We start from the raw sequence: 12,887 nt of genomic DNA, 5'->3' as shown, positions 1-12,887 counted from the left end.
ATATATATATATATATATTTAAGATGGTTCTCACTGAAAACATTCAGTCTTTTTTTGTTTTACATTTTTTACAATTTGGTGCCAAAAAATTCATTAGATTTTAAATTCAGTGTTTTCCTTCCATTAGACTGGATTTAGACACAAACACTCTGGTTGCACCGATTCAAGCTGAAGACTGAGCCTCATATTTTTAAGATGATAATAAACAAAAACATGAAATCATTTATTCTTAAAAAAAGCCACAAAATTCAACATTTTGGGAGTTTTTTTCCTTCTGTCAGTGGTTTTAAAGCCCGACTTCAACCCTCCACCTGAAGCCTCATATTAATAAATAAAGACTAAACAACATTCAGAGATCTTTGAACTGTTTTTCTTCCTGTAAGAATCCATGAAACTGGACTCAGAGCCTCTGTTTAAAGCCTGATATTAATAATTACCAATAAGAGGAGTTATTATCTGTTAGATCCTCTGAAACCAGATTTAAACCATCAGGTGAAACAGGACGAAGCATTGAAACATTTAGTGTCAGATCATTTAAATAATAGAATTTTCTGCTTGTTAGAGGTTAAACTCCTCTGAAGCTCCACTGGGTCAGACTGAAACAGCTCCTGATAATAATTGTATTATATATATATATATTTATATATAATATTCATTTTAAGGCTACAAAAACATTCAGTCTTCTCTTTAATTTTCCAACTTGGTGCCAAATTGTTTTTTCAATATTTTCCTTTCAGACTTTATTTGAGTGTGAAACAGTCGCTGATATATTTTTAGATGCTGCTTCACATTTTTACAATTTGGCACAAAATAAAATCTAATTATTCGTTTAAGTTTTATTCCACGAAGAGTTTAAAGTAAAGATCTCCACTCAGCCGATAACATTGTTCAGTTTGTGTCTGCACATTATTTATTATTTATTGATCAAATATTGTGTCTGAGTGTAAAATCCCCTAAAAGCAACAACAACAACAACAAACAGCCCTCCAGCAACAATCCAAAAAGGCTACACATTTAAAAACAAGACTAAAGCCATGCTCGCGGTCCTGTAGAGGCAGCAGTGCTCTGAGCTAAATGCTAACATGCTCAGAATGACAATAACATGCCGACTCCAAGCAGGTCTAATATTTGCCATTGTCATTGTCTAAGATTTGCAAATTAGCACTAAATACAAAGTACAGCTGAGACTGATGGGAATGTCACTCGTCTTACAGATGTTTGGATATTTAGTCGCTACAGTTCATCCAGAGGGGGACATGAATCAATGTTTAGACCACAACTGGATTCAGACATTTTCCCCCGCACCAAAATGTCAACCTTATTGTGGCGCTATACAGGAAAAGTCTGTAGACCATGAATTTTATGGCAACCAACCCAACGGCTGTTGAGACATTTCAGTGTGGACCAAAGTGGTGACTGAACAGCATGATCATCCCTAAAGCCATGCTGTTGTTTGGGTACATGTACTTCCATTTTTGAAGCACAATACAAAAAGCTACCATGAGCTTTAAGCTTAAGTAAGTCCAGAATGCCTACAATTAAATGCCAGAAAGTGAATTCCCCCCAAGAAACTAGCCAGTTATTGCAGTGAAGATTATTAGGTTATTGCAAAAATATACTATGTACGCCTGTGGCGCGAAACTCATTAATTGTGTGTCTGAGTTAAACCTCCCTGCTGTGGCTTCAAATGGCAGCAGGTTGCCTGGCGCTGCTTTGAAAAGATCTTGTGTGAATCCGTGCCTGTGTTTTTTTACTCTAACGCCTCCGTGTGTGTGTGCGCGCACACTCAGGTACCTCCCGGATGTGACAGGCGACGGGCTGGTCAGCCAGATCAACAACCCCGAAGTGGAAGTGGACATTGCCAGACCAGATGTGAGGACCAGACAGCTGATCATGGAGCTGAGGGTGGTGACCAACAAACTGAGACACGCTCAGACCGGACAGGACATGGACTTTATGGACAGTGAGTGTTTATCGCATGGTCTGGGAGAATACTCGATTCTGTTGGGTTCATGGTCCATTAACTCCCAATAATGGACACCTCGTTGCACATTAACCCTTACGTATGTCCTTAAAGGAGTATTAAGGGATGCAGTATGTGTATGTGTGAACACCATCAAAGAACTTAACCACTAAATTTGTATTAATTAACTTTCAATTTCCATTCCATAGTCAAATCTTTGTCTTTGTTGCAGGTGAGGAGGGCAGTGGCTCAGGGGGTGGAGATCACGGTGAAAGGTACAATGATGATTGGCCAGGCTACGGGCCTTACTCTCCCTCCAACAACAAACCTCCTCGTAACCCCGCGTCCAACCCCGCAAAGCCGCCCCGAGTGCGAGAAAAAAACGGGGCCAAGTGGAACAAAAACAACGGCCACGGGCGGGTCAGATCTGCAGCCAGCCAGCTCACTCTCTCCCTGGTTTCTTTGTTGTCTTTGCCTTTCATGGTCACTGTTGCCCCCATGTGGAGATAGCTGGTTATTACAGTCTGGAGGTTTTCTGTCCTGCTGGAGTTTCAAAGCACATTATGATGAGAGAAAAAAAAAATGCCATTCCATTTGTTTACACCAGCAGAAAAAAAATGAAGACAAAAACAGGTTAATTTAGCAATAATCAAAAACACCTGTTTAGAGCACAAAATAAGTTAAAGTGAATATTTTTCCTACTGCCCAAGCCACAAGAGAAGCATTACCAGGCATTGACGATTACAAACAATACTTAATTAACAAGTACTGCCATTTTGTTTTAGTGCCATTCGTGAGGTGTTTGACCTATTGGAGTCTCGATGCTGAATGGTGTGCAGTGCTGGAGCATATAAGCCTTGAGGGGTGAAAAAGAAATAAAACGGTCATGGGCTCGTGGTTTGGTGGTCTGCGAGACGGAGATTAGTGGTGCCATTTAATTACCATGTAGTTTCGATGAGCAGCTGATTTGATCCGAGTGAGTTTGTTTGCTGCCTTTTTCATGAAACCAAGTTAATTATTTCATTGATCTTGCTTTCAGTCCAGTTGTGGTTCATTTGGTTCATTTTTATCCCGTCTTGTGTAAGTAGTAAGATTTAATTTACTCTCTTAATTAAATCTCTGTATTTTGGCTTGGAGATTTAAAAAAGTCAATAGTATGACTCTTTAACCAAACAAGGGGCTTATTTTGAATGTACCTAAAGGCTCAAATGAATCTGTGGTTACTTGTGATGACAAGGGGTTGATTAATGTAATATATTGGTGTGTTTAATTTATTTGTAATATAATATTTCATTGTTCTTATTGTTATGATTTATAAGGCAAGGGTTGAGAGTTTTTATCTTTTAAAAGAACTGTTTATCTTTAACTTCCTCTGGTATAAAAAGGAAAAATCAAGTTGTATTTATTAATACTTTTCGTAAAACCAATCACAACGAAACTCTTAATATTAGTATCATCACAACGCTGGGCTACAAGACCAGCCGGAGATTTTTCTGGCGTTTTTAGCCTCAACCAGAGATTGTTAAGGAGCAATGTGTGTGAATGTGTGTGTTTGTATGATGGTTTTATATTGTTTGTTCAGGTTTTAAGGTTCTAAGTTCATGTTGAGAAGATTTTGAGACGTTTTTTAATACCACGCTTTTCTACTTATTTTTCCTAAAAGCAACAGGAGACGATGAAAACAGTGAGCGAGCTCATGGTGTGATGTAAAATTGGATTGAATGCGGATGGAAAGACAAATGCTGTCAAGAACTGAGAGACGATGGCTCTTAATTTTCATATGCTGAATGTGTTTTGACGAAGGTAAAATCAAAGAATATTCAAGAAGCAAAAACAAAACTCGTGAGGGGTGGAGAGCAGCAGAGTGAACTAAATTAGTTTGACATTTTGGCAAAGGCATTTATTCCCTTGCAGAGAATTAGATGAGGAGATTTATATTCTGCTTATACTGTCTGCACGGTAAATGTTTGCAGTTGGTTAGCTTAGCTTAGCATAAAGACTGGAAACGGGGGAAACAACTAGCCTGGCTCTCTCCAAAGATAACAGCGCCTTTTAAAGCTCACTAATGAACACATTGTGGTTTTATGCAGGATTATGTGCTGGATTATTTCTTGGCTGGGAGCAGTTGCCAGATAACCTGTGGAGACTTTAGGAAGTCACTGGTCTTGGCCAAGAAATAACCACGGCATATGGAATGGCAAAATGTTGGTTTTATACTTGGATTTTTGTAAGAACTAAACCAGATAAAAGGTTCTGGTTGGCGAGCTTTGTCCGGTCGGCTAGCCCTTCCCCCTGTTTACAGTTTTTATGCTTAGCTAAGCTAACCAGCTTTTCAAAATGATGAACAATTGATGATGATGATGATGAAAGTCGATTGATAGGATCCCAAAAGAGAACAGCGATACAGACAGAGAGAATAAAAAGAATGTATAGATGCTGTGAAAGGACACTTTTCTGTTGAATGAGGAATTGTGAAATTCACTTTGCTGTAACAGAAGTACACTTCTAGCCAAATGGCTTATTGCACCTGTACAATACAAACATTAGCAAGAGAAGGGTTTCATTTTGCCAAAAATATTTCCTACTTTTAATCACTTAGCATATGACTCGGCATGAGATTTTATCCTCTGAGGCAGCATTCCTGGATAAAGAAAGGTTTAAAGCTTGGTGTCAATATTAATGAGGGATTCGTGGCAGCCATCTAAGTGTTGGAGTATTTATGTGAAATTTAATTTTGGAACGAAACCCTTCAAAGTCAGTGGGACCATGTACAAGACTTCACCATAAACACAGTATTATGTTGCACAACTACTAATGAAAACAACAATATTCCACAGTATTTCTAAAGCAACAGTATTGTAATCATATGTGCTTTTGATGATCAGCAGTCAGATTAGGATGTGGTGGCTGCAATATTTCCATTGAATTTCAGGTTAAATTGTTCTTTAGTACAACCTCTCATCCATTCCCACCGCTCGCACATTCCTTTATGGTGAAAGTATAGCACAACTTTTTTCATGTTGTTGTAACAGTTTTTTGGTATCAAACAAGTGATATTTTCTGCTTCATTAAAAAAACTCAAGAAAAGTATGTTGCATTTCTTTTTTTATTACAAAAGCAGTAAAAACAGTGTGATTAAAAAAAGAAGATCAAAGATGTTCATGACACATAATCACATAATTGTGCACTAGTAATTACATGAGTCAATCCAGCCTTAATATCTTGTGTTCATGGCACACGTCTCGTACCACTGAGGCTCAGGCCCTGTTTTCTCCTCTCAGCATTTAAGGTGAGCAGTCTCCGTGTTTGGATCTTCATTATGTGGAGGGCTTCTTGTTCTGAGCGAGGCAGTCGATGCAGCCACGCTGACAAGGATAGACAATAGAAACATTTATTATTACATTTACTGAGCAAGTTAGTAGAAAGTAAATGAATTCATAATTCTGAGACTTTGAAGAAATAGATTGTGAATATAAAGCATCAATTTAAAGAAAATTAAGTACTTTTATAAATAGACTACTGTATACTTTGAGACTAATGTACAACTTGTTATAAGATTTTATTTAGTGATTTGTAATATGACTGCATACTGCAAATCTGTATGTAGAAATCAGAAAATTGTAATTTAACTATCAGCTAACTTAAATAAACAACTGGATCAATGAAATAAAATGATTTCCTTTAGTATCTTTAGTAATCTGATACATGGAAAAGCAGTGTTATCTTATGAATCATTCTTCCACAGCAAGGTCACCGCAGTCCTTAAAACAAACTATTATAGATTGGTTTTATTTGTTACCTTCCACAACAGGAAGACAATAACAGCCAACAACAGGAGCAATGCAATGACTGTCAGGAAGATGATCCACCAGGCAACTTTGGTGAAATACTTTCTCTCAAGGAACACTGTCAGTTTTACCTGTGGACAAGGATGCCGTAAAAGTGGGGTTATTGAGGTGCATTAACAGGTGAGAAGCGCACAAACTGAGAGTCACTAATATATTGTTTAGATAGATTTCAGTGTGTAGACTGCAGCTTCCTAAGATGACCTGTTTGTCATGTTAGTTACATCAGTGTGATGGTAGTTACTGCAATATCACTGTCACTATCTGAGCCCAAAGGAGGGATATGGAGGAAAAATTACATATTTTAAAAAACTTGTGGTTTTACCTTTGTCCCAGGTTTCTCTGGCTTAAGTCCAATATTTTCTGGAGAGTGTGTTAAACTGAGAGTAGCATCCACAACAATGTCTAGGTAGTTCAAGGAGCTGTAGTCCTAAATGAAAGAGGCAAAATATATGAGTGAGTGAACTTCTCTATGGGAACTATTTTCTGGTTTCTTTCCTCTATGACAGTAAACAGAATATCTTTGGGTTATGAAACAAGATATCGAGGACGTTAGGACTTTAGGAAGCAGTGATCGACATTTTCTGACATTTTATGGACCAAACAATTAACAACAAGCAACAGGCAACAAAGAGCCACACAGCTAAAAGTCAGTTTGAATAATTCTTGGAAAATGACATTAAAGCACCAACAATTAAGCATTTCCATCACTGTTATCTGTCAGAGTTGATCTATTTCAAACATATGGGAGGCTTTTTTTTTTAAAGAAATGAAACACCTCTGTAAAAGTGGCGTTCCACAGGCGTGAATGCAGAACAATCACTGCAGTACTGTCCAAACCCAACAGAGGGCAGCGTATCTCCACACACTTCAGTCCGTCAGAGCAGGTCTGAAAGAGAGGACAACAGGCCTGAGGATCCCACCTAACAGACACACACCTTGTACACTCAGTTCACACTTCTTTCGTTGCTTAAACAATAATGATGATTTCTTACTAGGGTTTTGTATTTCCTTCTGGTTGGAAGAAAAGAGAATCCGTCAGTAGAGAGGGCTTCATGCTCAGCTTCACGTCTTCTCCTGGAGGGGTCATGCCACCCCTCGATAGCAAACATGAGCAGGTTACAGGTGTTTATTACAGGCATTGCTTACAGTTTGAACAATAAAACAAAAAGGCAGAGGTGTTTATTACCTTCACGTGTTTAAGTGGATTGATTTCGTCTACAGGTGAGCAGGGGACGGACTGTACACCTTTACTGTTGATCTGAGTCAAGTACAGAAGCCATTTCCCTACAGTGTTCTCCTTTGGCCAGTAGATGTTTAGTGATGCATTAGAGAAAGATTTCAGTGGTCTGCCCAGATTTGTTATCTGTTAGAAAAATAAGACATTCATCTGTTTGTGTAAAAGAAATTCAACTGGGCAATTAAAGGCTTTTTACAGTCACAACGAATGACAGCTCACCCTAAATTCATATTGAACTGGAGTTCCAATTTCGTCCACAGATTTTATGGCGCTCTCACCCCTCAAGTTTTCACCAAGTGACACTTGAGAAGGCCTGGCTCGTCTGACAAACAAAGATACACTTTGATGTTATATTCTTTGACTTTTTCATCCATTATTCCAAAGCATTTTAAACTTATTTCAAGCCAAAATGTTTTGCTCATGGCCTTTTAACAATCACTTTGTATATTGTATTGCAAAAAAAAATAGAAAAAAAAGAAGATAAGGAAGAATAAGAACTTAAGAACAGCATAAATACAGATGAGGTTCTTCATATCTGCGTTGAAATTACCAAAAGAAAACATAATCTCATAAAATAACACAATTTGACAAAAAATGAAAACAACATTCAGTACCTACCCATATACTTGCAGCTCAAGCTGAAAAACCACTTTGGCTAAAGCCTCAACTGGCGGTATGGTCTGCACACTTGTCCTACATCACAGGAACATGTTTATATCATAATCAAGTTCAGTCCACTGATCAATAACAGGTGCCCGTTTCCACTCTGATCAGCCTACTTACGTTTCAAGCTGCAGAGTGACGTTAATGTCTTTTGTACTCAGCGAGATACCGGATGTTGTGAGTATGACATAAAATGTAACCTGAAGGGAACAAACAAAACAAAAAAATGATACAACAGATGCAGGCGGTGATACACATGAAGGAAACTGAGCAGTACTCACTTCAGCATCTCTTCGGAGTGGGTTTCCCAGTTCACAGTCTATTAGTGTTCCCTTTTCATTGGCTGTGCAACTCACTTGTGTTTCCTACAGTGGTGGAAGAAGTATCCAGATCATTTACTTAAGTGACAGTATCAACAAAAAGTCCTGCATTCAAAGCCATACTTATGTAAAAGTATGTAAATAATATCAGCAAAATGTACTTGATGTATCAAAAGTAATTTGTACTTGAGAACAGTATTTGAGTAAATGTACTTACATTACATAAGATTAGTTTTCTATGGATACAAATGTACATATGATATATACACATACAATGGTAATAAACGAATGAATAAATAAGATCAAGAAAGTGTGTCTGTATTGGAATAATACCAGAAAATGACAAAGACATCCTGTATTTTTGATACACACTGCTCACCATATATTTATCCCAATAACACTTTTTCTACCACAGTTCCTTCTCATATTAATCACACTAATAAACATATTGTTCTTCCACTACAGAACACTTGTATACTCACTGCTGCAGGACTGAAGACTATAGAAGAGTAATGAAGAGTATCTGGGAGGCTGATGATGGAGTGACTCTGGTGTGCGTCATCCCCGTTCCTGTTAGTCACAGTGATCTCCAAAGCTATGTCTTCATCAGAAGGAGTGATGATTGCAACGCCATCCTCTCTAAAATCAGTCATCATACTCACCTGGGGTTGTGTCAATCAATCATCATGACACAACCCCAGGTGAGTATGAGTTAGGGTTCAATCACATGTAATGCAGGAACCAAGATGGTTCCTGGTAACTTTGTTTTGAGTTTGGTTAGCTTCGGATTACCTTTTGTCTCTTACCTTGTCAGTGATTTGAAAACATCTTTATTATTTTGTGTTTTCCTGGAAGAGAACTTGTACTGTAACTCAAGGTTACTTTGGCAAATGTTGTCACTGCCACAGCCCTTGTTTATTAAGGTAATCTGTGAAAAACAACAGAGCAGAAATAGTTTCTTTACAACTTGGATTGGCCCACCCTAACATTGTCTTTATTCTATTTTTAGTTGAGCTATAACAGTTTCATTAATAAAAAGAGAGATATAGACATGCACAGATACAGCATATACACACATTCATACCTCTGAGACAGTGATCTTTTGCTGGAAGAGGTTGAGGACAGGAGTAACGTTGGGCAGATCTGCACTTGTCCTGGTTGTCTGACTGGAGCTCTGCAGAGACACAGTGACAGAGACGGGGATACTGTGCAGCCTGTCCTTGATATCACGCTGGAACGGAAGAGTTTTTATTTTAGTTTAATCAGAATCAGAATCAGGTTTATTGCCATATAAGTTTTCACATATAAGGAATTTGCCTTGGTACACTGGTGCATAAGTGCTTAAGTGCATAACAGTCACAATCACAATAATAATGTGTGCAGTCTGGTGTTTGGTGATTCTCTTTAAAGGGACATTGCACAATGAAACAGTACCAGAAGTCGGAGTCTGGTGCCAGTACAGACTTCTCTCTTCTGTCCAGGCAGCTCCAGTCTTCCTCGAGACAAATCCTGAAAATCCACTCTGGGTGGAAGCCTCGCTTTTCTCCTCTCAGCGTCAGCCTCAAAAGTGTAGTTGAGGACTGTGAAGGAATAAGATACATACACTGATACCTGTACCCACATGTTGCTATTGCTAACTTCTACTTCTGTTGTTATAGTATGAGAAGCTACTACTACTACTACCATTATTACTGCAACACTGGATCTTCTGATTACAGCTGCCACTACTTCAACATCTACTGCCAGTAATATTAAGCATAAGCTAATTTTAGTACAAAAAATAACTATATGTACATTTGAGGAACACTGTTTGTGAAGAACACTGAACTGACAATAAGGAAAACTTACTCAGTGTGGCGTTGAGCGATGCTGAATGTGCTGTGTAGGTGAAGCATGCCTGAACTCTAAAATGACTTACAAGAAGACACACTGGATCAAAAGCCGATAAGCTTGCAGTTGGTTCATGTTGGCATTTGTGTTTTTATGCATCTTACCATGTGCGTTTATCACACTGTTCCTTTGTGATGTCTATTTTATCTGGTGTTAGCATCAGAGAGCTGCTGACATTGACCACTGGCCTCGCTCTGTAACAGAGAAACAATGTCAGGTTGAATAAATTCACTGGTTTTCTTTTTCTGGGCTATCTTTAGTCTGAACAGGGATCTGGTGGACTGTATATATTTATCTTCCAAGTGTTTGTACTATAGCTGTAAAGTTACCTGTAAACAAAGACAGAATCAGAGAGTGATCCCACAGCCAAATCAGGGTACTGATTGTTGTCCACGTCCAAGTTGCCAGACAGAGAATATCCAAACAGAGTCACTTTTTTGGATCCAGATGAGATTACCTGAAGAAGTCAAAATATGAGAATCTCAGTTCAAGCTCTGTTGTGTTTACTGTCTAAATATTTCCAACCACAGATTTGAACTGGTGACCTTTTGGTAACAAGCCCCACAATCTCACCTGTGCTGGCTTTTTTTTAATGTTGTCTGATGAGCCATAGTAAAGGTATACTCGACCAGAACCATCATATGGTGCCCCCACAGCAATATCTGTCACAAATAAAGACAAAGTGGGGTTACAACATAAAGAGAGATACATTTCCTACCTTTAGATAGATACTTCTGTATAACTTACTGTACTTGTGCTGGTTACATTGCTTAGTATTAACTAGTATCCTATATACCACTTGTGGCCACTGAGGCCACTGTCCAGCAAAAGTTACAAACCATTTTCACTTTAAATAATGAAGTATTCATATTTAAACCAAATGTGCTTTCTTACTTACAAACTGTCTAGCTGTCAGTTTAATGTATAATTTATTTGATATAAAAACAACCTCCATAACCATCTTGATTGACGTCTCCTATGTTTTCCACTGCGAGGCCGAACATGGAGTCTTTATGTCCAAGAATTTGTGTTGGAACAATCTTCTCCCAGTTTTTTCCTTTGTTGTTGATGTAGATGTAAACTGCTCCTCCAACCAAACTATCTTTAACAAAGAATTGCGGAGCTCCTACAGCAAGGTCCTCCCACCTGCACACACCAAAAGTACACAATACAAGAACACTTACAAACAGTCTCATTATTAATAACAGAAACATGGAGCCATGTTTGCTTTGGCAGAATTCTTAAGTAGTGATATCACTTGTGTACAAACTGTCTGTGATGTAAATTGTGTGTACAATTCATAATGCCAGCATGATAACTTCCTGAATGTTAATGTAAATGAGTTCCAACTGTATTTTAATTCATTCATTTAGTATGATTATAGTATTCATTTTAATTCCACAATATCAAAGGGAATTGAATTAAATTATTAGAAATATGTTATTGTTGAAACAGTTTTAAAGACTTTTTAAAAGCATCAAATATAGAAGGAAAAGGTCATGGCATGAAATAAAAACTGGCTATTACATGTTTTAAATTTTGGGGGGATTGTGGTGCTAGAATAAAGCTCATGGATTGCACAACATGGAAAGAGTTTATCCTCTGGAGGAAATGAATGTGGTCAGTAAATTTCATGCAAAGTTGCCCATAAGATTTTGATAGTTCTTGTGTGCAAGTGACAACTCATGCTACATATGTGGGAGGTCATGGGGTTACCTTGGGAGTAAATACATCATGAGGAAACATCCTAAAGTAACCATGAATATTCATAAAAATGTTCATATCAGTCAGGACAGTCATTATGATTATACTTTGAACCAAAGTGTAGGATTGATGGACTGACCAATATAAAATGTCAGCTCAGGTTTTAAAAGACATAAAGTTCTTAAGTAAACCCACCCATCCCCATTGAGATCCACCACTGCCACGTCGTAGCCAAAGGAGGAGGCCAGGCCCGGACCAGAAAGGACTAACTCCACAGACAAATTTCTCTTCGCCACAGGGTCTGCCTTGAGAAACGCCACCTGCCCGCTGTAACCTCCTCTGGGTGCTCCTGATACGACCGTCAGCTCACCCTTCCTGATGAGGGCCAGACCAGAGTCGATGGAGAATCCTGAAGAACAGAATATGAAGCTGGGGAAGTTATACCTTATAAAGCAATAAAGATAGACTTTTAGGGTACCTCTAAATACTGACTCAGACCAGATTAGAAACTGACCCAGGTAGCTGTCACTCTGGAGAGGAATGAGTTGTGTGTTAAACTGGTCCAAATTCCCGGTCTCACAAGACACCTCACTGGGGTAGACCTGGTTGTCCAGTGGCTGCATCTGTACGATTCCTTTAAAACGGCATTGCATGAGAAAACAGAGAATAACAAAACGTAAAATGCTGCATGATGAGGAAAACAAGATTAGATATTGGGATCATGGAGAGAGGGATTTTAATCTATGTTTCAGTAACCTAGTGCAGTGCCCGTAGGAAGTAGTGGTTTAAGTGGCTGACCCGATCTCAGGATGTGACACCGAGGGAGTGGGACAGGGGTTCCGGCACACCAGGTGCTCTGGGTGTTGCGGTGCTGGCAGTGGAATTGGGTCCAGGACCAGGCGGTCAGATGGTCTGAGACCGGACAGGGAAAAACAACAAGAGAAGCGCATCCAGCCAGCCCCCGAGAAAGTTCAGGTCGGCTGGCTGTCTCATACGAGAGGAGGCCGCAGGAGGATTGAAGGGCGGGAGGCCCTGTGGGTAGTAAGAGCGCTGGTTGATGTGAAGCAGGATGAGCCGGCCGTCGGTGGTGGCTGTTGGTGTGGAGAACCACAGCGTGTGTCACGCAGAGCTCCAGCGACCACCGCCCCCACCAGCGGCTTCCACCGAATATGACGGGGAGCAAAACACAGAGACGGACACCCAACACCGACACAGAGGCACACCAAGAACTAAGCGGAGCAGCACAGGGGCGGTGGGGGTCC

General features: G+C 39.3%; 2 protein-coding genes across 2 annotated transcripts in view; one reads left to right on the top strand and one right to left on the bottom strand.

Annotated features, from left to right (window-relative positions):
* The window catches only part of gpc2 (glypican 2), a 16,065-nt gene extending 11,046 nt beyond the window's left edge, over positions 1-5,019 (top strand). The window contains exons 10-11 of the mRNA XM_035668673.1: positions 1,791-1,963; positions 2,196-5,019. Coding sequence (XP_035524566.1) covers positions 1,791-1,963; positions 2,196-2,473 — 451 coding nt within the window. The 3' untranslated portion in view covers positions 2,474-5,019. The remainder of the gene's footprint in view (positions 1-1,790; positions 1,964-2,195) is intronic.
* Positions 5,020-5,280: 261 nt separating this feature from the next.
* On the bottom strand, positions 5,281-12,575 carry LOC118333951 (integrin alpha-6-like). The gene is made up of 22 exons (XM_035669772.1): positions 12,424-12,575; positions 12,140-12,309; positions 11,821-12,034; positions 10,871-11,067; positions 10,495-10,583; positions 10,251-10,378; positions 10,026-10,115; positions 9,880-9,944; positions 9,466-9,611; positions 9,116-9,262; positions 8,838-8,959; positions 8,514-8,670; positions 7,993-8,076; positions 7,832-7,911; positions 7,667-7,741; positions 7,268-7,370; positions 6,998-7,174; positions 6,804-6,905; positions 6,587-6,697; positions 6,134-6,238; positions 5,763-5,882; positions 5,281-5,328 (listed from the first exon to the last, which is right to left on the bottom strand). Exons 1-22 carry the CDS (start codon positions 12,573-12,575, stop codon positions 5,281-5,283), a joined length of 2,682 nt encoding a protein of 893 aa, XP_035525665.1.
* Positions 12,576-12,887: the final 312 nt, after the last annotated feature.

The sequence above is a fragment of the Morone saxatilis genome, unplaced genomic scaffold (assembly GCF_004916995.1).
Source record: "Morone saxatilis isolate NCDOM2014 unplaced genomic scaffold, NCSU_SB_2.0 Contig22, whole genome shotgun sequence".
NCBI classification, from domain to species: Eukaryota; Metazoa; Chordata; class Actinopteri; family Moronidae; genus Morone; species Morone saxatilis.
This window is presented reverse-complemented; position numbering and strand designations above follow the sequence as displayed.

Coding starts and splice junctions, on each gene's coding strand:
- LOC118333951 (XM_035669772.1), bottom strand. CDS start 12,575: ATGCGCTTCTCTTGTTGTTTTTCCCTGTCCGGTCTCAGACCATCTGAC. Junction 6,906..6,997: donor ATCCACTTAAACACGTGAAG/GTAATAAACACC, acceptor TTTGCTATCGAG/GGGTGGCATGACCCCTCCAG. Junction 5,883..6,133: donor CAGAGAAACCTGGGACAAAG/GTAAAACCACAA, acceptor CCTTGTCCACAG/GTAAAACTGACAGTGTTCCT.